At 33.9% G+C, this 25,531-nt stretch overlaps 1 protein-coding gene and 2 long non-coding RNA genes across 3 annotated transcripts; 1 reads left to right on the forward strand and 2 right to left on the reverse strand.

Annotated features, from left to right (window-relative positions):
• Nucleotides 1-2,960: 2,960 nt before the first annotated feature.
• Nucleotides 2,961-9,406, reverse strand: LOC127837020 (uncharacterized). The gene is made up of 3 exons (XR_008029044.1): nt 9,316-9,406; nt 4,170-4,430; nt 2,961-3,977 (listed from the first exon to the last, which is right to left on the reverse strand). It is a non-coding gene; the product is annotated as an uncharacterized LOC127837020 (long non-coding RNA).
• On the forward strand, nt 8,459-14,344 carry LOC127837017 (uncharacterized). Its single transcript, XM_052363713.1, has 5 exons — nt 8,459-8,671; nt 12,208-12,335; nt 12,747-12,844; nt 13,366-13,578; nt 14,169-14,344. Exons 1-5 carry the CDS (start codon nt 8,663-8,665, stop codon nt 14,180-14,182), a joined length of 462 nt encoding a protein of 153 aa, XP_052219673.1. The 5' UTR covers nt 8,459-8,662; the 3' UTR covers nt 14,183-14,344.
• Nucleotides 14,345-15,698: 1,354 nt separating this feature from the next.
• Nucleotides 15,699-18,864, reverse strand: LOC127837018 (uncharacterized). The gene is made up of 3 exons (XR_008029043.1): nt 18,713-18,864; nt 17,675-17,756; nt 15,699-17,517 (listed from the first exon to the last, which is right to left on the reverse strand). It is a non-coding gene; the product is annotated as an uncharacterized LOC127837018 (long non-coding RNA).
• Between the last annotated feature and the right edge of the window lie 6,667 nt (nt 18,865-25,531).

The raw sequence follows: 25,531 nt of genomic DNA on the forward strand, positions 1-25,531 counted from the left end.
AAACTTTGCTTTATTCGGCACCGACCTAGTATTCTCTATATAGTTGATTCCGAGTAATATGAACATTCTTCGCCGCGCGTGACAGCTATATTTCAGCACTGCTGAAATAAAGGTAAATTTATTCCACAGTGGTTTATTTCGACAATGCACGTCTGATGATGGGATAAATAGAGAATACTAGGTCGGTGCCGAATAAAGCAAAGTTTATTTTGCGAGGCTTAGAAAATCTGAACCACGAGCCTTGGCGAGTGGTTCAGATTTTCGTGCCGAGCAAGATAAACTATGCTTTATTCGGCACCGACCTAGTATTCGATTTATCCAATCAATTTTCTAAGTCGTAAATTATTTCTTTAAAAATAGAATAGGAAAATTGAACTAGACGGAAAATCCCAAAGATATTTTAAGCAAACATTGTTTCATTTTTTTAATCGTGTCGAGCCTAATACATTACAAAAAGATCAGTAACTAACCTGTTTTTCTGTTTATCATACCTCTACGTCCCCGATTTTTAAGAAATAATGAAAAAAGACACTTAACAACTGCATCTTTAGCGTGAAACAACATGCATTGTGTCGTATGACGTGTTAATAATGACGTCACGAGTACGCGCACTTAATATTTATAAATAATGTTAATTTGCTTTTTGAGTTGCATTATGTGTTAAAAATATATTACATCTTGGTATCAAATTGTTTGTTTTGTTGAATCTGATTCGATTTTACTAAAAATGATAACTTTATAGTTGATTCCGAGTAATATGAACATTCTTCGCCGCGCGTGACAGCTATATTTAAGCACTGCTGAAATACAGGTAAATTTATTCCACAGTGGTTTATTTCGACAATGCACGTCTGATGATGGGATAAATAGAGAATACTAGGTCGGTGCCGAATAAAGCAAAGTTTATTTTGCGAGGCTTAGAAAATCTGAACCACGAGCCTTGGCGAGTGGTTCAGATTTTCGTGCCGAGCAAGATAAACTTTGCTTTATTCGGCACCGACCTAGTATTCAATTTATCCCATCAATTTTCTAAGTCGTAAATTATTTCTTTAAAAATAGAATAGGAAAATTGAACTAGACGGAAAATCCCAAAGATATTTTAAGCAAACATTGTTTCATTATTTTAATCGTGTCGAGCCTAATACATTACAAAAAGATCAGTAACTAACCTGTTTTTCTGTTTATCATACCTCTGCGTCCCCGATTTTTAAGAAATAATGAAAAAAAGACACTATACAACTGCATCTTTAGCGTGAAACAACATGCATTGTGTCGTATGACGTGTTAATAATGACGTCACGAGTACGCGCACTTAATATTTGTAAATAATGTTTATTTGCTTTTTGAGTTGCATAATGTGTTAAAAATATATTACATCTTGGTATCAAATTGTTTGTTTTGTTGAATCTGATTCGATTTTACTAAAAATGATAACTTTATAGTTGATTCCGGGTAATATGAACATTCTTCGCCGCGCGTGACAGCTATATTTCAGCACTGCTGAAATAGAGGAAAATTTATTCCACAGTGGTTTATTTCGACAATGCACGTCTGATGATGGGATAAAAGAACGTTCTTATACGAACACACAATTCGGTAACGGCAATTGAGCTTCTCCATTAAGTTACAATTGGATTCTGGCAAGCTGTACTGATTTGGAAAATAACCGGACACGTACATAGTGAAGTGGGGGGGGGGCAGTTTTGGGTCGCCGACTGTAAATTCCGGCGATTATGTTGTAGAAGCAAACAAACACTTAAAAATTAACCCACTATAAATATGAAATTGGGTCACCGCGTTTGAACGGCTAATAATCAGCACCAGTTCACTTTTGCTCGAACCTTTAATGCATTGTCTCACAATTTTAAGTTTAGTGCAAATATCAGTTGACCTTTTTTTCATTGGAATTATATTGAGCAGAATGCCTGAAAACGAATATGTTTTCTCAATTCAGTTACTATTGTACTACCCTGTTGATGGGTTCTAACAAGTATGGAATAATTGTATTATTATTGCAATAAAAGGAAGAAAAGACACAACTTATTATAGACAACAGTTTTTCTTGCAATAAGATTAACAAGTTTACCATCGTTTTGATTTCCATGATGCAATCGCAAGACGAATAAGGAGGGGCATCTTTTGTTACTGTCATTAATACATCAACTTCTCTCTGAAATGGTAGAAATAATATACACTTATTTTGTGAAAATAAAATGCGCCAAGCAATTTACCGTTTCGACTAAAACAAACGAAGGTTATTAAAACTTTTGTCTATTCTACGTGGTCACAGTACATGACTATGCACATTACACGATTGATCTGCACGCCTGGTCACATGTGGGAATCGTACTTGGTCATTTAAAAAAATTTTTTTTCGATATGCAATGTCACCATTGGCTACAGTTGATGACAGTTCCACGACTGATGACCCATTATCACAGCTCACGTGCCGCGATTTTAAAAACCCGTAAAACCCCTTTATTTATCGAATTTAGTGTATATTCAAACTGTTTCGCACCTCACTTCAATTCAATGACGGTGTTATAAGTGAGAACGAATAGAAGGTCGCGATTTTTTACACATTCCGATCTTCTCGCCATTTTCATTCAAACCGGAAGTGACGTCACTTTCTCCCATTGTTCATGCTCTTCATAACGAACCGGCGTTATATGGCTTTTGATGTATTATTCCTCGCATATTCGGTTAGAAAAATTGATGACAAATGGACGATGATTGTGACTATGATGAGTTTTTCGTTCAACCGTACATGTATGAGCCAGAATTAAGCGACAGTCAGTCAGAATTTTCTGATTCTGACTCGGACAGCGAGGTAAATTTTACCGATGCTCAAGACGACCATCGTGCTGGGAATACGGATTGGTAAATATATAATTGTGTTTCAAGAACGGGTCGGGAAAAAAACAACAACAAAAAATAATTCTTTGATTGTTATTCTACAGTATAATTGGATCTGCCCAGTTGGACCTACACCATGCTATTGTTTTGATTTTATCATGTGATTATAACGGAAGTTTTATTAATAAATGTAACGTAGTTCCTCGAGAAACACGATAAACGTAAACGTAGACAATAAACGTTGACAAATTCCAATTCAGATTTCTTAAAGTTTTATTTCTGCTTAAACATCGCGTTTTCAAAATGTTTTTCAAAATGAAAGCGAAGACCCCAAAACGATCCCCGCCTGCGATAGCAAGAAATTACGACCATTTCTATCCGGCTGTGGTCATGATACTCCATTCATACTAGCAAAGATATAAAGAACGAAACATTTGATTGTTACGTGTGCTGTTCTGATTGGTAAGAAGTATTAATCTTCACACGTGCTAATTGTTGATTGGCTGAATCTCTAAATGTACTGATTCAATCATGCAGGAAACGTGTAGACAACATTAACTACATTCAACCGATGTTATAAATAGCTAACCCAGACTAGAATGCTAGAGGCAATCAGATTGCACTTACAATAAGAACGTTTTGCCAGATCGACGGACGTTCGAGATTGTATGACCTGATTATAATTCACTACTGCAATTATTCTTACCGCTATCACATATTTTATCTGTTTTTACCGTTCAAATTACTGATCTAGAACATTTTTACATATTCTCATGAAATATTTTGTTCAAAATTATATTACTTAATTTTACAATTATATTCTTTATAATTAAACATATTTTAATAATTTCCCAAATTCAAGTATTATATTATTATTAATTTCCAATGCAAGAGTTATTGATAATTTTCAATTTATATATTTAATTTCATTTATAGTTGTAATATTCATCAATAATGTTACATCAATAAATAAATGTAATGTAAGGCAGAGCTCTTTCGAATCGTTCGATTAAACGTCGTCTAATGTTAGAACTTCTGCCATCGCTCCTGTCCGATAGCTGGAAGGTCTCTCCTAAGGAAACGCGAAGGATGAGCAGCTGGCTGCTGGAACTGCGATGGAGCTGTAACATAAGAAAACATAAAAAAACAAACATGAAAAAAATTATTACCGTTTGATAATGGATAGCATAAAAGAATGCATGTCATCATCAAACATATTTGCACATGTAAATGGGTCATTTTAAGGCTAAATTTGTTTGCAAACAAAAGGAGCTGCTTCATACTGAATGGTTATGATTTAAATGTTTACATACTTGTTCAATTGTCATACTTGACGAGTGGGTGCCATTCAGGAACCAGGTGTCGGCATTGTCTATGAGTCGAAGACCATTCTCTGAGGCAAATATCAGAATGCGAGCTGCAGACTCGTTGTCAAAGATAAGGGTCTTTCGATATTCATCGGGCAACGGAATTGGGATGTGTGACGCACTCTTGGGCTCTGATGAGGTGTCCTGTCACTCTCTCTTCCTAGCCATCCTCCTGATGGTCCCAACCGTTCCAGCAGCCACCCTTACCTGAAATACAAGTACGAAACAATTCGATAATGGACTATATCTGAACTCCCATTGAAATTGATTTGAATAATTATGAATTTGATTAAAATATCAAGCGTGAGACACATGTTGTCATTAGTTATCTCATAGCTATATAAAGGGACAATTTAATGAGGCTTAGCAGGCCCGTAGCCAGGGTTTTGAAAAAGGGGGTGCGAATTTTTGCCATCGACGATTGTTATTGAGCAACGAAGTGGCGAAGGGGGTTTGTGCGGGAGGGGATGTTTCTCCTGCAATCGGGGGCTTTGGGGGTTGTCCCCCTAGACAATTTTGAAAATGAAACGTAAACTCCTACCTTCTGGCCACTTTTCAACTGTATTTAGAGAATGAAGTTAAAGAGCATTTGTATATGAAATTTCACTTTCATTGACCATACTCAGTGACTGATCGACATGAATATGATAAAACATACAAGTATTCCCCACCACGTTGTTCAATAACTACCTTTTACGATCAGTCACGGAAATACATAATTTTATACGGTGTTTATCCCGACACTAGTATGCGGGCACACACTTTGTTTACATATGCAACGACAAATTTATAGAATGTACAATCAACAATAACAGCGGTATTAGATATCATTTTTAATTTGAATCTTGGAATCTTGATAAAATTGGTGTGTTTTACCATGCGAACATTCTACCATTCATAAATCGAGCAAATTAATGGAAATATTTGACTGTTTTTTCAAAACAATTGTTTGTCTGCTACTATGGATAGTACAAGAGGCCTGGCAATGCTCTAAACGTGCTAATTGTGTATTGTAAAACAAACACTGATTAAACGAATTTCAGAAACATATAACACTTTAGGCAACATTAAGACCCTATAACCACAAACTACTGGCCCTATGGTCTCAAAGTCCTTAACAATGTAAACCAGGACTTTGAAGAAAAAAAGATGTACTTATTTTCCCATTATATGCTCAAGATCCGTCACAGTTGATGGAAATTAAACGTTTACGTCCATCTGATCATATGTTATAACGTTTTAAATTCATTATAACAACTGTCTAAGAATAGGACATTCCGACTGTCAAGTTTGACATAACTAAAACATTGTGGAAAGTTAGGTATGTGCAGCAGAACATATGCCATTAAGCGTTTGTTAACTACATAAAAAGCTTCATTGCTTTGTAACAATGATTTGTTTTCTTGTCATTTAACAAAACAATAATCATGCCTTGATTATAGCTGATATTTTTTGCTGGAAAACCCTTTGGTGATGCGAAAATTGTTGTACGGGGATATAACAAATGACAACTCAGTATGTCGAAAATGCTTTGCACAACGTGTTCTTGTTATAAATCGTTGTATTATGCAAAGGTATTAACCAGTGAATCATTAGTCTTCGGCAATAGTCGAAGTGTGTCCTTTGATTTCAGTAATTTTTGGAAGCTGACATAACATTCCATTAATTATCATCTAAAATGTATTTTCTTTTTTATAAGATTATTTATTTATTCAAGTAAATCAATTTTGTTCCAGCCCTTTAGATAATTGTCGAAAAAGGTTATTGAACTGGGATATTTCAACCCATGCTAGGATATATTTTACATTTATAGACATTAATAACGATGACAAAAGTTACAAAACAATCATTTAGTATCAAATATCTATAAATAAGAATCGATTTTATACGGATAAGAGTGCCAGGTAAATAATTTTGCGTCATACAGAAAACAAATATCTATTTTTTGTAACAAAGATTCAAATTCCATTTTGCGGGGACCGGCTTCTTAGATCTTCTCAAATTTTGCTGTCACAACTTCTGTTGATTTCAACAATTATACGGTAAAAAATTAAAAATACAATTCACGCGCTATCTTAGAAATAACTTAATCGAGAAATTAATTATATGGTGACCTGTCGGTTGCATATTGAATACAACATTATTGTAACGCTTAAATACCCACTGGGTTCCTGAAAAAAAGTTTTTGCGTCCAATAAAGTTGGGTGCAACTAATAGTACAAACGCACCCCCCCCCCCTTGTTACGTGAATGCTTAGTGAGGCCGATGTTTTCGATTTGACGTACCATTAAGTCATCAATAACAACGTGGATTCAATACATGCTTAGGTACAATGCTGTTGTTATCAATCCGAAATGAAATTTATAATAATAATAATAATAATAATAATAATAATATTTATTATAATTATTATTATAATTCTTCTTCTTCTTCTTATTATTATTATTATTATTATTAGTAGTAGTAGTAGTAGTAGTAGTAGTAGTAGTAGTAGTAGTAGTAGTAGTAGTAGTAGTAGTAGTAGTAGAAGTAGTAGTAATAGTAGCAGCCGCAGCAGCAGTAGTAGTAGTAGTAGTAGTAGTAGTAGTAGTAGTAGTAATAGTAGTAGTAGTAGTAGTAGTAGTAGTAGTATCATTATTATTATGATAAGAAGTGGTAGTAGTAGTAGTAGTAGTAGTAGTAGTAGTAGTAGGAGTAGTAGTAGTAGTAGTAGTAGTGGTAATAGTAGTAGTAGTAGTAGTAGTAGTGGTAAAAGTAGTAGTAGTAGTGGCAGTAGTAGTAGAAGTAGTAATAGTAGACGTGGTGGTGGTGGTGGTGTGGTGGTGGTGGTGGTAGTAGTAGCACTAGTAGTAGTAGTACTAGTAGTAGTAGTAGTAGTAGTATGTAGTAGTAGTAGTAGGTAGTAGTAGGTAGTAGTAGTAGTAGAAGTAGTAGTAGTAGTAGTTACGTAGTAGTAGTAGTATGTAGTAGTAGTAGTAGTAAGTAGTAGTAGTTTTTGTAGTAATAGTAGTAGTAGTATAGTATGTATGCTAGAAGTAGTGAGTAGTAGCGTAGTAGTAGTAGAAGTTGTAGAAGTAGTAGTACAGTAGTAGTAGTAGTAGAAAGTAGTAGTAGTAGTAGTTACGTATAGTAGTAGTATTAGTAGTTGTAGTAGTGTAGTAGTAGTAGTAGTAGTAGTAGTAGTAGTAGTAGATGTAGTAGCAGTCAGTCGTAGTAGTAGTAGTAGAAGTAGTAGTAGTAGTAGTAGTAGTAGTAGTAGTAGTATAGTAGTAGTAGTAGTACTATTACTAGTAGTAGTATAGTCGTAGTAGTAGTAGTAATAGTAGTAGAAGTAGTAGTAGTAGTAGTAGTGCTGTAGTAGTAGTAGTAGTAGTAGTAGTAGTAGTAGTAGTAGTAGTAGTAGTAGTAGTAGTAGTAGTAGTAGTAGTAGTACTACTACTACTAGTAGTAGTATAGTCGTAGTAGTAGTAGTAATAGTAATAGTAGTAGTAGTTCCGTTATGTGTCGTTGGATTGATCATGTTTTGTGGTATAGACGCCTGTACTCGGGGACTGATTCTTATTCATCTGAGTTCCAAACCATGGTCAGTAGTAGTAGTAGTAGTAGTAGATGTAGTAGCAGTAGTAGTAGTAGTAGAAGTAGTAGTAGTAGTAGTAGTGCTGTAGTAGTAGTAGTAGTAGTAGTAGTAGTAGTAGTAGTAGTAGTAGTAGTAGTAGTAGTAGTAGTAGTAGTAGTAGTAGTTCCGTTATGTGTCGTTGGATTGATCATGTTTTGTGGTATAGACGCCTGTACTCGGGGACTGATTCATATTCATCTGAGTTCCAAACCATGGTCAAATCAACGATAAACAACGGTACAGAGTTTGTGGTTTATTATATAAAGAATAATGGAATGATGAATTGCGTTATTGTGCGTTTTCATCATCGTTATATATGCCGATTATCACCATTACGACTCCGACGTGTGGTGTTGCATATTCCATTACCATCATGAACAGATTCAATCAAACCAAAGACCAAAATGTTCCATAGGTCTTCAAATGATAAAACCGGGTCTGCTTTTATGATTCTTCGATGAAATTAGTGCCTCCAAGGGATCCACTTTTCAGGCAATTCGAGTCTAAAAAAGCAATACAGATCTATCAGGCACATTTTCATCTGTGCATGCTATCCTTTTCGCAGTCGTTATCCATAAATCGTGTTGACCTTACACTCACTGGTCGTGCGTCTTAAATTGTGGATGATACGATAATTGGAAACTACGGCCGATGGTCGTAATAGAGAGACAAGTTTTCAAATAAGATCTGTCTCTCCTTATATCCTAAAATGATTACTTGTGGTTTGGCTCGCGTTTTTATTTTCTTATTTTTCGCATTTGTCGACGTGGCTGATGCCGAAACCTGTGATTTAAATGGTCGTCCACTTTAACCAAATTTTGATATGCGACGGGTAATTAAATTTTATCACGTTTTTATGTAAGTATTTACTTTGTTTTATCCTTCAAAATATCTTTAGGAATATACTTGTTATAATTTTTTAGATAACTGAAAAAAGTAATTTGGTTGTTAGTCACGCACATTTTGTTTATATAATTACATTCTTAAGACTTGATGTTGAAAACCCTATCTCCATGTACAAAATTTAATGTTATCAATTCGACAGTAAGTTAATAAATAATACATGTATAAGCCTAAGATAACGCCAAGTGAAATGTTCCTTGTACAATATTTTGGTTTGATCGATGACAATAGTATTTTTTTAAAGCCACTGAACCTCCAAACCTTTTTTGTTAAAAACGGATAAAGCAGTCGTCCAACTAGAAAGTCTGCATAAAAACATGATCCAAAAGGCACTAGATTTAATATTGTACATGAAACAGCATATCGTCATATCCATAAAGGGAGGTAATAAAAATATATTTACTTATCCTCGAGTATCCTAACATCGTGGTAATAACGAAAGTCGGCCTCGCGCGACGTAAACTGTCAAGAGATCATGGCGGTTCAACACTTAAATATTACATCGGTTATCGGTTAATGTTAACTACGGTAGATAAAACAAAAAAACATGCAGCAAAATATTACATAACTTACCTTTTTATTGCATACCCATTGCTCAGCGTCTCGGTCCCTGTGTATCCTTAGTGTTTGGTAAATATTCCAGGTTAAAATGTATCAACTTCCGGTTTCAATATGGTATTTTTTGCATAAGGCCAATCAAAACAATTGTTTACTGTAACTAATTAACTTTCATTTAGCTGAGAATTTCTTTTGTTTGTGGGATAAACAAGTTCTAACTTTTGAACACTGAAAACAACAAGAACACTATTAACATGTCTCATTAAAACATGACTTATTCCTCTGAACCAGGGGAGCAATGGATGCAGTAAAAGGGATCCCCACTCCTTACAACTCTTTTGTCACTGCAGTACATTTGGTGCAGCCAATGAGAGAAAACAGTACACTGAACCCACTTGGTAAAAAGAAGAGATACACAATTGACCAATTCTTTAGGCTGGAATCGCTTGCAGACGCAACACTTTTCAGATTCGGGCATCTCTTCATCAGTTTCACCTTGGGAACTTTCACTTGAGATGTACCAGGCCTTTGTGGGTCATCAGCTGGAGTCCTTGTTATAAGAGATTTGTTCTGAGATTAGGCCGATCTGAGCTTTTGGCTTGATGTTGAGCTTTCCCTTTATTTCTTTTGACATTTTCGCTTTTCTGTGTTGATGTTGGCTGCTCTTTATAAGTAATCAATTTTGATTGAATTTGGCTTTCTGTGATGGGTTTCCCTGCTATTATATCACTCACATTTCTCCTTTTTCGTTTATTCTCATCCTTTCTCCCTTTGATTTCAAATAAATCCTTCACTTTTGACGTGAAAATATCCTTATCCCGATCACCATCTGAATCTTCATTTACCTGCCTATCTGAAGAAGCAGGCATATGGTTTTCATCCTATCCTTTGAAATCTTCTTTGTCACTTGCAGTTCCGCTTGTAACTTAATATACTTCAGCAGGTATTAAACTTTCTTTGTTTATTGCCGTGCTATCTAAAGGATATATCACAGTCTTCTTAAATGCAGAGTGCAAGTTCTCTGCTGAAAGAGCTTTAGAATAAACTTTACATGATAGCTCACATATATTGTATCTGGTAATACTTGCTGATGTCTCTCGCATGAACTTATTGCAGGTGGAATTATACATCCTCTGGAACGGTCCATAGAAGCCAACGTCAAGAGGCTGGAGAATGTGGGAGCAATGAGCTGGTAAAATGAAGAGAATGATGTTTTGCTTCTTTTCCCATTCTACAAGGTCAAGCGATATATGGGACTTATGACCATCCAAAATTAGTAGAAGGTGTTGTTCATTTTCTCTTTGTGGCAGAAATTTGTCAGATGCTTCTGAATATAGTATCTGAATACATCTGCATTCACCCACCCTGAGTCAGACTTCATGCAGTCAGCTCCTGGTGATGCACCCTTTATGAGATCTGGAATACATCGTTCAAGTCAGTGCCAGCAACAATAGCAGGTGGAGTATGGTTTTGCATAACTCCTTTCCCGTCGATGTTGTATATCAGATGTGGTTTGTCGCTAAGATCATATTTTTTTATTATGGCAACAAGTTCCTTAAAGTAGTCAGCGACAACAGAATCGGAGGCTCCTTTAGCTCTTACTTTTTCTAGACCTCTTGGTTTCAATACTCTCACTTGGGGCCATCGCTTGATAAACTTGTTGAACCAATTTAGAGTGAAAGGATTCTCCTTTGTCCTTTTCCCAAGCTGGATGGCAAAGTCGGTAGCAATGTCGCATACCTCCTATCTGATATATCCATAACCATAGTTGGCCATATCTTGAAGATGGGACGCTAACTTTTCTCCTTCATCAAGTGAAAGGACAGGAAAGCGACCAGTGGTTGTTTTATCGATGCTGATTCTGCCTATCACTCGATCACGAACGAAGTGTTTGCTCTGGTATTTTATACACTTTGGAGGCTTTATAGACACTCAAATTTTCCTCCAAAACTGCAAGGTATGCATTTGTTAAGGATGTAGGTGAGTACTGCCTCCTTGTAAACACATGCTGAGGAATTGGCTGAAATAAGAACATATTAAGGAATGATACCAAATCCTGAAAAATACATACGTTATTGTGTGTAACAAACAGGAATATACATTCTTTATTGTTCATTAAATGTGTACGTTTCTATTTTAAAACTTGTGTTCTTATAATGAATCCCTTTAATACTGCAGCATGGAGGTCCTTTGAATGATAATCCAGTGAAGACCATAGGCATGATATAATTAGTAGCGTTTACTTAACCCATTTAACTCTACTAAGTGCTATTTTATTGCAGACCATTGATAACAGGTAGAAAACAGCTAAAATATCAAGTCACTTTAACCGAAAAATAAAAATTGCTTGGCCTAATATTTGGATACTCATTTGCATACGCGGCCCTGGAAAGATCAGGTCGTCTTCTCTGTAAACGGAAAAAAAATTGGGGCAACACTTTAGGGCGTTATATCGGTCATTTTTCACGTGATATGAACATGGAATAGTAAAATATCATTTTTTAGAAATGTGGTAATTTATTTTTTGTTTTTTACCTGTTTGAATCGCATTTTCGTTGATTTCTTTTCCGCTGTCACGTTTGTCAGAAGTCGCACGCGGAAAAATAACGCACGCGACGTGAGGTCACGAGAATAATGGATACCACGATGTTAGAACTCCCACGATGTTGGAATACTCGACGATAATAATAATCACACTATGCTAATACTATATTCGAGCCTGGCTCTTTATTAATGAGAAAATAAATATTAAAAACTGGATTAAGCAATCAAATAATAAGATTTTAGTACATGGCTAGAAATGTGGCAGCCACATTTTTTGAAAAGCATCATGAACCTTTAACGTAGTAGTCTATAGTACATATTTTGGTTTCAATGTTGTTTCTTCTATCCACTATCGAAATACAGTTTCTAGGTAACTGGTTTGAAGCAGAAAGGACCGAACTACAATGGGGACACAACACATGGCAATCTGCCGTGGGGAACATATTTGAGGCAACCAATGGAACCAACTATTTTTCATACACAGGACATTCGTAAGTTTTCGTGTATTACTTTTTTGTGAAGATAAAAACAAAATCAATGCCGAACGAAGTCTTCGCATGCACACTTTTGAAAATGCTTGCTACTTTTTGGCATGTGACATATTCGATTCTGTTATAATATGACGAAGTTTTTAAGTGTAATCACCACTTATTTTTCAAAACTGTGTGACATATTCATGCGTGTCTGTCTTACATGAGGAAGGGCGTTGGGGAATCGCAACAAATTTAGCACACAATGCATAATTTTGTGTGAAGATTACTGTACAACAACGTTTATTCTATTTAGCTTGTACGTATACGATTTACTACTGAATGATATTATTTATTATTTAATATAATATAGTTTGTCTTAATATCATCCATCTTAACGACAGGCTTTTATTTCTTTCATATATACCACAGTCAGAGTAAAGGGTGTTCTGCGCCAGAGACTGGGTTCTTTACTGAATCGTCACTGATCGGCCGAGTTACATTGACGTCAGAAGCTGGCGTATACGAACGTAAGATCTGACGTATAAATACAGATATAACTGAAATCTCGATTTCACGTAAATAATCTTGGACTCGGTGAACTATAAATTCTATAAATGACTTGATAGATAAGGAAATACATTTACAGATTTTGTCTACAAAATGTCAGACACCATAACCTTTTAATAGCCGGACAAATCATATATAATTCACTTCATGTTCAGAATTGCTGTAATTATCAAAATTGCAACAAATAATCAATTGCAAACAAACGTTAAAACAGCGCTTTTTGCATCAGAAACTATTGGAATAGAGTATTGCTATGTTGTTTTCGTGAGTAGTATATGAGAAAAAAACAACATTTGGCGCTTGCAACCAGAATGGATCCAGTTGAGTCTGTACATCCGGACATCTTCTGCGAGACCATTACGGTTCAATAAATGATTATGCATCATATGAAAGCGGATAACATCATGCACAGAATCGTCTATATCCATGTTGGTCGCAAACTCACTATGTAGATGTTCTCTTAAACGGCGTCTATTTACAGTTACCTTCCAAGTAGCGAACACAGACTACCGACATGTTGCTCTTGTTTATATGTGTTATGAGCCAATGAAGATTGGCACATGTGGCAAGGGCAAGATGCACCTCTCCTTGTTGACACGTCATTCACCTCTGACGTCACACCAGAGGGCAACCCTAATGAGTCACCTTGGCAACACGTGCATTCTAGAAGCGGACATCATAAAAGCTACAACAGGTTCGCAGTTTCATCATACATCATGTCTCCCTTTTTACTATCTAATATCATTAAATAAGAAACAATAGAAAACGAGAGAGCGAAACAATTAAATATAATTTTCCTATAATTGGATGTCCGAATTTCACGATAAACGTTGTATGACATTACTTTGGAGGATATTATCGTGTGAAGAAAATTTTCAAAACACAAATTATTCTAACGAACAGTCAGTTTTGATGAATCCAGCATGCTGTTTTCCAAAAGTTATATACATGTAATCTGTTTGCATTTTTGTTCAAATATCTTAATGACTTCGCGTTGCTCCAACACCACATCCAGATTGTAAGTTCAAAACAATCCTTCTCTGGTATTTTAACCAATTGTTTAAAAAAAACATGTCAATCTTTTTGTGCAAACTGCCAAAGAATTTATTAAGAAGATGGAATGTACATGTAGATGTTTTGTCTTGGTAGCGATAACATGTAGCATGTTACTATTATACCGGTATGATCGGGTTGCTTTTACTCGTACATGTTTTTGATATCATAAGAAATGCTGTTTTGTACAGATCTCTAGTTTAATAAAATGTCACTTATTATTTCTTTCAGTGGTCGGACGATAATGGTGTGGAATCTAAATCGTTGGAATACAAATATGTTGCTTTGCTGTTTCGTAAATTCTTTGAGTGGTCGGACAATAATGGTGTGGAATCTAAAATCTTTGGAAAAAAATACGTTGCTTTGCTGTTTCGTTAATTGTTCTGTAAACAGAAAATTAATTCGTTCTTGATGTCTTGACAATTTATCCCTTTTCATAAAAGAGCTGTTTAAATGCACCCCCTTTTAAGTTAAAGCATGATTTTGAGTACCAATAGAGCGCTGAGATAATATCAATATATGTATCAGTCATATATAGTTGGTTTGTTCAAGAAGGATGGTGTTGTGCCAAAAATGAAAATGAATCGCTTTATAAATCAGAAGTGTAAAAGTCCCACTGAAAAATGTAAGCAGAAAGTCTTATCTCAAAAAAATTACTTTCTTTTACTTGCATAGTACATCATGGCTGCCTGCGGGCATTGTGTGTTTGCCTCTAATTTCATTATGGAAGGGGGTTTGTCCCGCCATGGAAGGGGATTTATTCCGTATCTGCAAACTAGCGAGGGTGTTTCTTCCGCGTATGCAAAATGTGAAAGGGTGTTTCTTCCGCTAGGCTGTTTTTAGGGAAGGGTGTTTTTCTGGAGGGGGTTTCTTCCTTACACCGCCAGAGGCAGCTCATATGGACAAGTTGATTGTTATTGTTTACATTCGGGATTTATTTTCTGCGCATGCGCAATTACTGGTTGGCAAAAGCACTGGTAATAGTTACGTAAAACATATGGAGATAGGAATGTGTTTAGTCAATAAACCGATAAGAAATTCCAAAATAAACAGTGTAACACATAAATAATATCTCAATTATATCATATTTAGTACCAATATTGTATATCAATACATTTAAACGAATGTAATAACAATTCGAGTAAGCCATTAGCATCATAGTAAAATGGACTGAAGCCGTATTATTTCTTGTCGTTGTCGGCTCTTTTTTAAATTAATTATTTCCATATGTATGTCAATATTCTTTAATATGGCCTCTATATAATCGAAACTTATACTCAAAAAGCATATTGAGCGAGGTTTTATTTTATTTTTTAATTTGGTTTCGTATTCGGTAGCGCGTTTTATGACATCGCATTTTGGCTGGAATAAAGCTCGGGTGTTTTATTGGCCGGGTACGTTTTAGTATATTTTCCGTACCCGTTGTACAATGTAGTATATTAAAAAGTACCCGGAGTACTTTTAAGTAGAACCTGGGCCAAAAATGACCGAAAGAGCTTAACTTATTGGACATAAACAAAACATGAAGTGTCTTTCCAATTTTGATTAATGTATAATTATGTAGATGTTCAAGACAATTGTTTTCAATTAAAATATTTCATAATTTCAGACTGGCTATACGTTTTTTCACCACCCATTTTTCCGGTAAAAAATTATTTTGCCATTCCAAAAAACACTTTTGTAGCAATGTTTAAAACCTAGAGTACTATGCATGCACTTAGTTTGCAGCTGTATTATATCGAATTTAATATATATATATAATTACATCTTACATATTTATTATGTATTCATGCGACTAACACATACAACAAAAATACATACGGTATATATAAGTAATTTTCGAGCATATTTATATGTTAACCACCTTCTTCTTAGGCTTAGCCGCTAGTCGAAGCATAATTGGTATTAATAAATTCAGTACATACATATTTAAGAACATGTAATGCATGGCGACATACACACGTCACATATAGCAACCCGTAATTGGCGTAATACATTTACAAACATATCAAGTTTGGTTTAAGTTGTCTTTTAAAGCCATACTAGAAGTTTCAATGTTTAAATCTCCTTTAAACCCCATCTACAATCAAAATGATCATTGCATATTTCGTACTATATTTCGAAAAATAAAGTTAACACATAACAAATCAATGTTTTATAGCAATTGCCAACATTTCAACGCTAGATGTGGTCTGGTTACATAGATTTATTACGATCCAAAATGCTCTTTTTTGTGGGATAATATATCCAACACATGTTTATGTACCATGTTAGTTTTCGTGTGTCGTATGAATACATATCGTTGCACAAAATATATAATCGAATATATTGTGCCACATAAAATAAAAACGAGCATCTTGTATCTCGTTAAATCTATGTTACCATCCCACATCTAGCGTTGAAATTATGGCTATTGCTATTGTGAACAATGATTTTTGAAAGGTTAACTTTATTTTACGAAATATTTTGTAAATATTCGTTGATTTTGAGTATTTATGGTACTTTAATCGACACAAGTTACAGCATTTAAAGGTTAACAAGCTTCTTTTATTTTAAATACATTCGTCTAAACCAAGAATCGTATGTATGCATGCTTTTTATGGAAAATAGGCATATGCTAAGTCTTAGTCTGTGGTAGAATGGTGTAATTTCCAGAGAGTCAAAATATGTTTGTTTTATTATAAAACAGTTGTTTAATCGATCTTGTACACAAAACGTTATGTCTTTATGATTTGTAGGCTGCTGATTTCCAAAGGTAGAGGTGCAACGCTTCGAATATGTTTGCAACTATGTTGACCGTAGTAACTACACATCGTGCACAGCGCAAAATCATACACTTAAGAAATGACACATGTGGACACAATTTGTTTACATATCGTGCATCCCAGTGCCGTCCAATCATCAAGTTTCGCAAAATCACTTACCAATGACCAATTACCACATAGATTGAAACAGCACAGGGCACCGAATGAAACGCACACACAAAAAACTTCATTCAAAATTAAAGTCATAGTTGATATCAGTAAAGCAATTATAAAATCACTTAAAACTACGTGTACAAATCAGTCATAGAATGAAATAATCAAACAGGAAGTTAAATATGTACTTTTGTATTATTTTCAATTGCAATTTATATTATTTTAATGAAATAAAAGTTTTAAATTAGAATGCAAACCACAGTAATAACATGTTTTTCTCCGAGGATGATTTTTTGGTCTTCATCACTATTGCCAATACACATGTTTTCAATACAGTAAAATTTCAAATAAAAAAGTCCATTCAGTTATAAATTTCATCGTTCCGAACACATTATCCGTCACATCTGTAAAGCCGCTCACACATTAGCTGCACAAGTATGCACATATTGCTGGGGCTGTGTAATATGCCGTTCCTTTTGCACCAAATGACTGAAAAAATGCAAACCAGCTAGCTTTCGGTACTGCGCCTGCAAAGGATGCCATCCACCAAGCCGCCCAGGAGCCTGCAGCAATTCCGGTAGCAGTGAATCCCAAATAGGTCAGACCTGCCACGCCACCCACCCCGACTATTGGCAAGCAAGTCCAATAACAGACATCCAGCCCTAAAAAGGCATGTTAATGTTAAGCAAAGTATTTCAATTATACTGAATACGACCCGAAAGTTCATAACGTTTTACTGCTTTTATTATTTAAGTATTACTTCTGCAATAATCTAGTTCAATTAAATAAACGTGCATTAATTGACTTATTATATCATACCTCCTGCTCCAATCGGATATATGCTCAGGAAAGCCAGCATAACTGCAATGCCTTTTTGGAGAAACATCTTTCGTTCTTTTTTCTGTAAAGATTGGCTTCGTTTGTTTTGTTGTTATTGTGCAATATATTTTGTATATGTAGGCTGTTATAAAGTATAACGGATTAATTTAAATTTTTTATACTTTCATAATAAATAATTTATTATGTGAAGCCATGATAAGAGGGGCATGTTAATTTTGGAGGTGATAACTAACATGTGCTGAAAGGTGACTTGTTCCCAATTTGTAAAAATGTATTTTTTTTCACCGAGAAAAAAAAGAAAAATGAACATCAATGAGTAAATTAACACTAATGACAGGGATTCATACTAAAAATACAATTTCGTTCTAGAATAATCATCATTAGAAATCCATACAATTATAAAGCGCGTTACAAATGCGTAATTATTTAATACTTTGGAGAGATCTTTTGTCATCGTTATATTGTGTGACAATAGGTGGAGACGAAATTGATTGATTGAAAGATATAGCACGGTGGATAAGTAGAGACCATGTACAAGATGAAGAAAAGAAGACAATAGACGATTGGGGGACAAAGTAATTGTTTTCATTTTCTCATCCCAGAGAGAAAAACATGGCACGAATTAGCAATTGGTTTGAATGCCATGTATTTATTTCGTCTACAAGACCAAAGAGAAACGCTACAAATCGGCTGGTTTATGATAAGACAAAGTTACCAGTTAAATTGCTCATGCAAATGTGATAGTGAAAGAAAAAAACAGTTGCGCATCTTCATTGTCGCCATAGAAACCTTCGCAGCAATGGGAAATATTTATCGGGTACAGATATTAAACACTGTAACTTAAACTGAAACAATGCAGTCTTTATCCAGCCATAAGCGTGATAAGCTGTTTAAAGTTCAAATTGATATAAAATTTAATTCTACTCACTTCGTTCATATTTTTCATCTTGTTTTTAAACTTTTAATAACAATTAAGAATATTGTTGCGATTTCTATTCTTCACTTTTAATTACATACCTGTTTTGGTCAAATCCTAAATTCTTAACTGCAATATGCTAAACGCTTTCGCGATATCTCATGAACGTAACTACATGTACTTCGAAACTTATCACATAATACTATCTCTAATTAAGATAGCGCACCCCTAATGATTTCTCGCGATTTAGTTTACGATCATTGCCGATCTTCAATGATCGGTTACAATCGTGATACATCGGCTATCTCGGATTCCTCCGTAAGATAGGCCTCGTGGCTAACGGTCGCCATATTGCCTTGTATTACTACTTTACTACCCAAAAGGTTGTCAGTCTATTGTTATGAGGCTGTATACGATGCGCGTTGAACTAGCGCCAAACTTTTTACCGAAACTTTGATATTAAGAGCACTATTAACGTTCATTTGTGTTGCATTTTGACCTTTTATCCAAGTGATTTACTTTTCCATTAATATTTAATAACCCTATCATCCAATTTTTAAGATGAAATTACGGTGTTTACAAAACCAACCAAACCGAAAGTGAAACTAGATGCATTACGTTTCGCGATTTAAACATTAAATATTTGTTCAGTTTGAGGAAGCGAATCGATAATAGACGGTGGAATATGTATGCAATACAGACTATCATTGCCGATTGTAGTACTGGCTAAAAAAATACCTTTTATGACAGGTCAGTGACCATAAATCACTACAAATGTCTGGGTTGATCATTAATATAATTAATGCACGTTTCTGATCTTATTGCCTGTGTCTAGTTGTAATTACCATGATATTGATAAAATTAAAACGTTTTTTTCATAAATTAACATTGCATGTTTTATTTTTATTTTCGGCGTAAGCTGAATTAAGCCAGCTTTTCACCTCTCCTGACCTTTGTAAGTGTCCAATAAAATTCAAATAAAATTTCCCGCGGCTAGGTACGAATGAATACACTTCATTTATTCCATTGGCTGATTTGAGTATTCCACCAGAACATTGGAAACATATCCGCGTCTTTGTAACACTGTTTTACTGCATGAAACAATTTTATTTCTAATGAAAAGGCTTAATAGATAGAACAGTTTTACACTCAATTCTCGACATAAATACAGTTTGTGCGTACACCTTTTATTTTCAGAGAATTACCAGCGCAACGCGTTTATATTTAAAGGCTATGTTCTCATATTTAGTACTTACTTCCATATTCTTGTCAACATGTTAACATGTAAAAGTATAAAGAGCAGTGGAAGCGAGGCCTCACTTTAATACATTGCATTTCAACCCGGGTCAATTCGCGGCCAGTGTATGAATGTCAGAGTTTATATACAGGTCATCTCCGGAGTTCGCGGCCAGTAAAATAATAGTTATATAATAAATACGCTATCCGTGAACTAGGTGACCTGGAATTTTCTTTAGACCAGAAATATGTAGATTCTTAATGTGTTTTCAACAATACAATGATAAATATTATTTTTGATTAATTTAACAATAATTATTCCACCATATTGACCAATGTATTAAGCATGAGCGCGATGATTATCGATACTGTTAATAATCGAATCAAACCACTAAAACAGGTTTGTTCGAAGAACGCGCCTATAAATACGGATACTTCTCGTGTGGCCGGTTGACTCGTATGTTTTAATTTCACTTCCATTCTTCTTTTGGTTTTCTGTTTTGTATCTATAGGTTTATGACCAGCAATATGTAAAAATGTAAAATAAGCCGCGAAAACTCCGCGTAACATCCCGTACTGCGTGTGATGCAGCTAAGAACTGCACAGAAAAAAGACATTCGCTATCCTTGATCTCATTCATTGAACTATCAACGCCGTATATCTTTTTTAAAGATATTTCTTGTTACAGGTATACTGGATTAGAAAGACTGATAAACATAAAATTGACAACTCATCTCCCCAACGATACTTTGTGTGGCTCATTCTCAGAACAAACCCATAGTCAGTGAGAAAACTACAGTGTAAAAAGACCACTTGATTGTGACAATTATGACTGACCAAGCAAATGGTGTCATTTAAAATAAAGAAAACTTCCAGTTCAATATACATTTTATACCAATTATGACATTGACCAACACAGAAAATAATTATAAGGTTGATTTTCCCAAAATTGACTGTTACAATTGGATACTGTTTTAAGCTTCACTCTACTTTGTCTGAAAATAAAAGTCCTAAATGATGTAATAGAAACATACATATTTAATTTTTAGTTTTACAAATATATATATATATATATATATATATATATATATATATATATATATATATATATATATATATATATATATACATATATTATTATATCTTTTTTTCGATGGTCAATCAATTTAAGCTTAACTAATATATATATATATATATATATATATATATATATATATATATATATATATATATATATATATATATATATATATATATATATATATATATATATATATATATATATATATACAAACGCATTATATACATGTGTATGCTTTGATTTTTTTTTATTGAAGCCAAATTAATATCCCATTGAATAGATAGATAATATCACAGCAGTATTCCTAGTTTGTCTGCAAGTACTGCAGAAATCATGGATTGTTATTTTACTGAGTCAGCCTTAATCTTTATATTATAATTGTTAAAACAGATTAAGATGTGCATAATACAATTTAGAATGCATCGAGATTAAAAAAATGGTACATGTATAAATTAATAAAGAATCAATAACAATAAGAAACTGTGCATTTTTTCAGTATTGTGTGAAAGGATTTGAAGTAATTATGTGTTTTTGAAATATGATTTATGTGAATATGAATAAATATATAAAATTTAGTGATTTTCTCAGACAAAACTGTTAATTACATACCAAAGTATTCAGAATGTATTATTGTAATATTCATTCGAATTTTTTAGTACAAAAAGCACTTTTACCTGGCATTTGTATTTATAGTAATTGCATATTTTATTATTCTGACAGCATTTATAAACTGTGTTCATGCAAGCATGAACACGGTTTCATTTTTTGAGTATTTAAACAAGAGGGCCATGATGGCCCTGTATCGCTCCACTGCTGAAAAAAAGGCTGAAACAAATTTCTCTGCATGTGCAAATACTTAAATATAGGCCTTATTTAAGCACATGTACACTTTTGTGACCTTCTGGGCTGGGTCAAATTTAACCCCAGGGGCATAATTTGAGCAAACTTTGTAGAGGACTACTATATCTCACTTCATACAAAATGTGGTAGCCCTAGGTCCTAGAGTTAAGGACAAGAATATTTTTAAAGTTTTCACAAAATAAGCAAGATTTAAGCGTATATAATGTTCAATTTTGTGACCCGCGGGTCAGGATCAAATTTGACCCAAAGGGCATAATTTGAACAAACTTGGTAGAGGACTATACGATGTTATTGCATACCAAATTTGGTAGCCATAGTCCGAATGGTTTTCGACAAGAAGATTTTTAAAGATTTCACAAAATAGGCGCTTTATCAGCGTTTATTCAGTTTTGTGACCTCCAGAGGCATTATTTGAACAAATTTGGTAGAGGTTTATTAGATGTCACTACATACCAAATTTGGTAGCCCTAGGCCCAATGGTTATGGACAACAAGATTTTTAAAGTTTTCACAAAATAGGCCCCATATAAGCGTATGTTCAGTTTTGTGACCCCGGCAGGGTCAAATTTGACCCAAGGGGCATAATTTGAACAAACTTGGTAGAGAACTATTACATGTCACTACATACCAAATTTGGTAGCCCTATGCCTTATGGTTAAGGACAAGAAGAGTTTAAAAATTTTCACAAAATAGGCACTATATAAGCATATAATTGATTTTGTGGCCCCGGGGCAGGGTCAAATTTGACCCCTGGGGCATAATTTGAACAAACTAAGTAGAGGACTATACAATGTCACTACACACAAAATTGTGTAGCCCTAGGCCTAATGGTTATGGACAAGAATTTTTTTAAAGTTTTCACAAAATAGGCATTATATAAGCATACGTTCAATTTTGTGACCCCCGGGGCAGGGTCAAATTTGACCCTAGGGATTAAATTTGAACAAATTTGGTAGAGGACTATTAGATGTCACTATATACCAAATTTGATAGCCCTAGGCCGGATGGTTATGGACAAGAAAATTTTTGAAGTTTTCACAAAATAGGCCTTATATAAGCATATATTCAATTTTGTGACCCTCGGGGCAGGGTCAAACTTGATCCCAGAGACATAATTTGAAAAAACTTGGTAGAGGACTATTAGATGCCACTACATACCAAATTTGGTAGCCCTAGGCCCAATGGTTATGGACGAGAAGATTTGTAAAGTTTTCACAAAATATACCCTATATAAGCATATGTTCAATTTTGTGACCCCCGGGGCAGGGTCAAATTTGACCCCAGGGGCATAATTTGAACAAATTTGGTAGAGGACTATTAGATGTCTCTACATACCAAATTTGATAGCCCTAGGTCTAATGGTTATGGACGGGAGATTTTGAAAGTTTTCACAAAATAGGCCTTATATAAGCAAATTTTCAATTTTGTGACCCCCGGGGCAGAGTCAAATTTTACCCCAGGGGCATAATTTGAACAAATATGAAAGAGGTTCACCCCAGGAACATTCCTAAGAAATTTCATCAGAATTGGACCAGTAGTTTAGGAGAAGATGTTTAAAGGAAAAGTTAATGCACGGACGCACGATGGACACAGGACCTTTGGCCACTGGAGTTAAAAATCAAATTAAACATTTAGTTTTGATGTAAAATCAGTTTTTGTATGCAAGTGTCTACTTCACTTATAAATTAAAACAGCATATTATACATTATTGAAAAGATTATTCCAAGCTTGATGTCATATTTCAACTTTGCATAGTGTAGTTAATTGAACATTGTATTGAACTGTAGGGGCAGCTATATTTTTTAATTTATGTATGTTGTATTATACAAAATGCATTATTTCTACCACAAGTAGACCATATAAGGCCTACTGCTACTAAATAGGCACTGGTATGAATTTGACACTGTTTTTGATGCTCATACAAAACTTTAATTATTACTTCACTTTAGTATATTAAATATTTTCAAGTTTTTGTTCAACATTTTTTGCAAAAGAGTGTCTTAATGCATTTGAAAATATACTTAAAACAAACTAAAAATGCATTTTAACATACCTTTTACCCGGTAAAGTGTATTTGGGATGATAAAAAATACACTTGAAGAGTATTTATTCTGGAAAAATGCAGAAAAAATACATTTGTTTCTGTAAGAAGTGTGTCTGGTCTGCATTTTTAAGTGTATTAAATGCACATCAAATGCAGATAAATACAATGCCAATACTGTTACATGTATTGTAATGGACATAAAATGCACTTGTTCTTGTAATTAAATGCTTTAGTGAATTGAAATAAACTTTTTTAATGCTTTAACAATTAATAATACCTTTTTATATAAATTTTCTTTTGAAATGTGACACTTAATTGATTTTTGCACAACTAGTAAGAGATATAATTTGTGCTCATAATGCTTTATCATTACACTATATAATATCATTTGTTGTATGAAAATTACCCGTAAAATTCATGTGAAAGCTCAAGAGATCAATAGCAGCGTGCTATACCCTGCTCCTTTTTACATGACTTGATGGTATTTAGTCCCCAATTCTACATGGACAAGGGCAAATTAATGTGCAGATTTGACAAATAAGTCATAACTGGGATCCAATAGGCAGACTTTCATATTACTTGTATTTAATTTAAATCATGATCTGAATTGCTCTTTGGCAAATCTTTGTTGGTCACAGTATTCAACTGAATTTTGTTCACGTTGTAGTGATTATATTTTCAATATTTATCAGACAACATCTTTCTTCAAAAGTTTAACATGATTGCTTGGTTAATTTAGAAACAAGATCAATGCATCATAACATAAAATGAAAAAATGTGTAATAGTAAAAATGGCAGCAAAAAAGCACTAGATTATCTGCCTTAAATCTGAGACGTTATGTTGATGTATTGGAATTTCTAATAAATAATGTGTTCCATAGTTGTATAATTGTAAAGTCGCATGCATGAGTGTTGTCAATGTCACAATACCAATTAAAGCCTATAATTTACTAAAACAATTTGAAGTTTGATGTGTGTTTTTTTCAAGATCTGTTATATATAATTATATATATATATAATATATATATATATGTATATATATCTATATATATATATATATATATATATATATATATATATATATATATATATATATATATATATATATATATATATATATATATATATATATAGATAGATAGATATAGATATATATATATATATATATATATATATATATATAGATATTTATATAGATATTTATATATATATATATATATATAGATATATTGTTGAAAAGTTAACATGCAATAAGTTTACTGTAATTAAGTGACAAATAGTTTAACTGATTTGGTTGGATGCATATATGCAGATATATCATGGTTTGTGCAGAGGACAGTAGCAAAAACAAGAGCTGTCTCTGTAGGATGACATACGCCCCCGATAAACGCTTTGATAGAAGTTATGAGCATTTTTCAAAACCTAAACGCCGACCCTAAGTTCAAGTGCAATCTATCTAAAATAAATTGGTTAAATTAAATAATAATTTGTAAAAAATAAACATTCTGCACAAATTCAATTATTTACTTTACCTGTGTGCATGAATCATTTCAGTCTTGATGGTTAGTGAACTATGTCAAAAGCACCATAGCTATGAAACACTTGTATTTTGAATATTGCAATGTTCCACAGAAATGATGCTGATGATAATTCTACACGATCATGACATGAAAAATGATGAATTATTAGATATATTTCT

Source organism: Dreissena polymorpha, chromosome 7, assembly GCF_020536995.1.
Source record: "Dreissena polymorpha isolate Duluth1 chromosome 7, UMN_Dpol_1.0, whole genome shotgun sequence".
Classification (NCBI taxonomy): Eukaryota; Metazoa; Mollusca; class Bivalvia; order Myida; family Dreissenidae; genus Dreissena; species Dreissena polymorpha.

Excerpts from the sequence above, each read along its gene's own strand:
- LOC127837017 (XM_052363713.1), top strand. Across the intron at positions 12,336-12,746 it reads TTTTCATACACAGGACATTC|TCAGAGTAAAGGGTGTTCTG; the intron begins GTAAGTTTTCGT and ends TATATACCACAG. Across the intron at positions 12,845-13,365 it reads AGAAGCTGGCGTATACGAAC|TTACCTTCCAAGTAGCGAAC; the intron begins GTAAGATCTGAC and ends GTCTATTTACAG.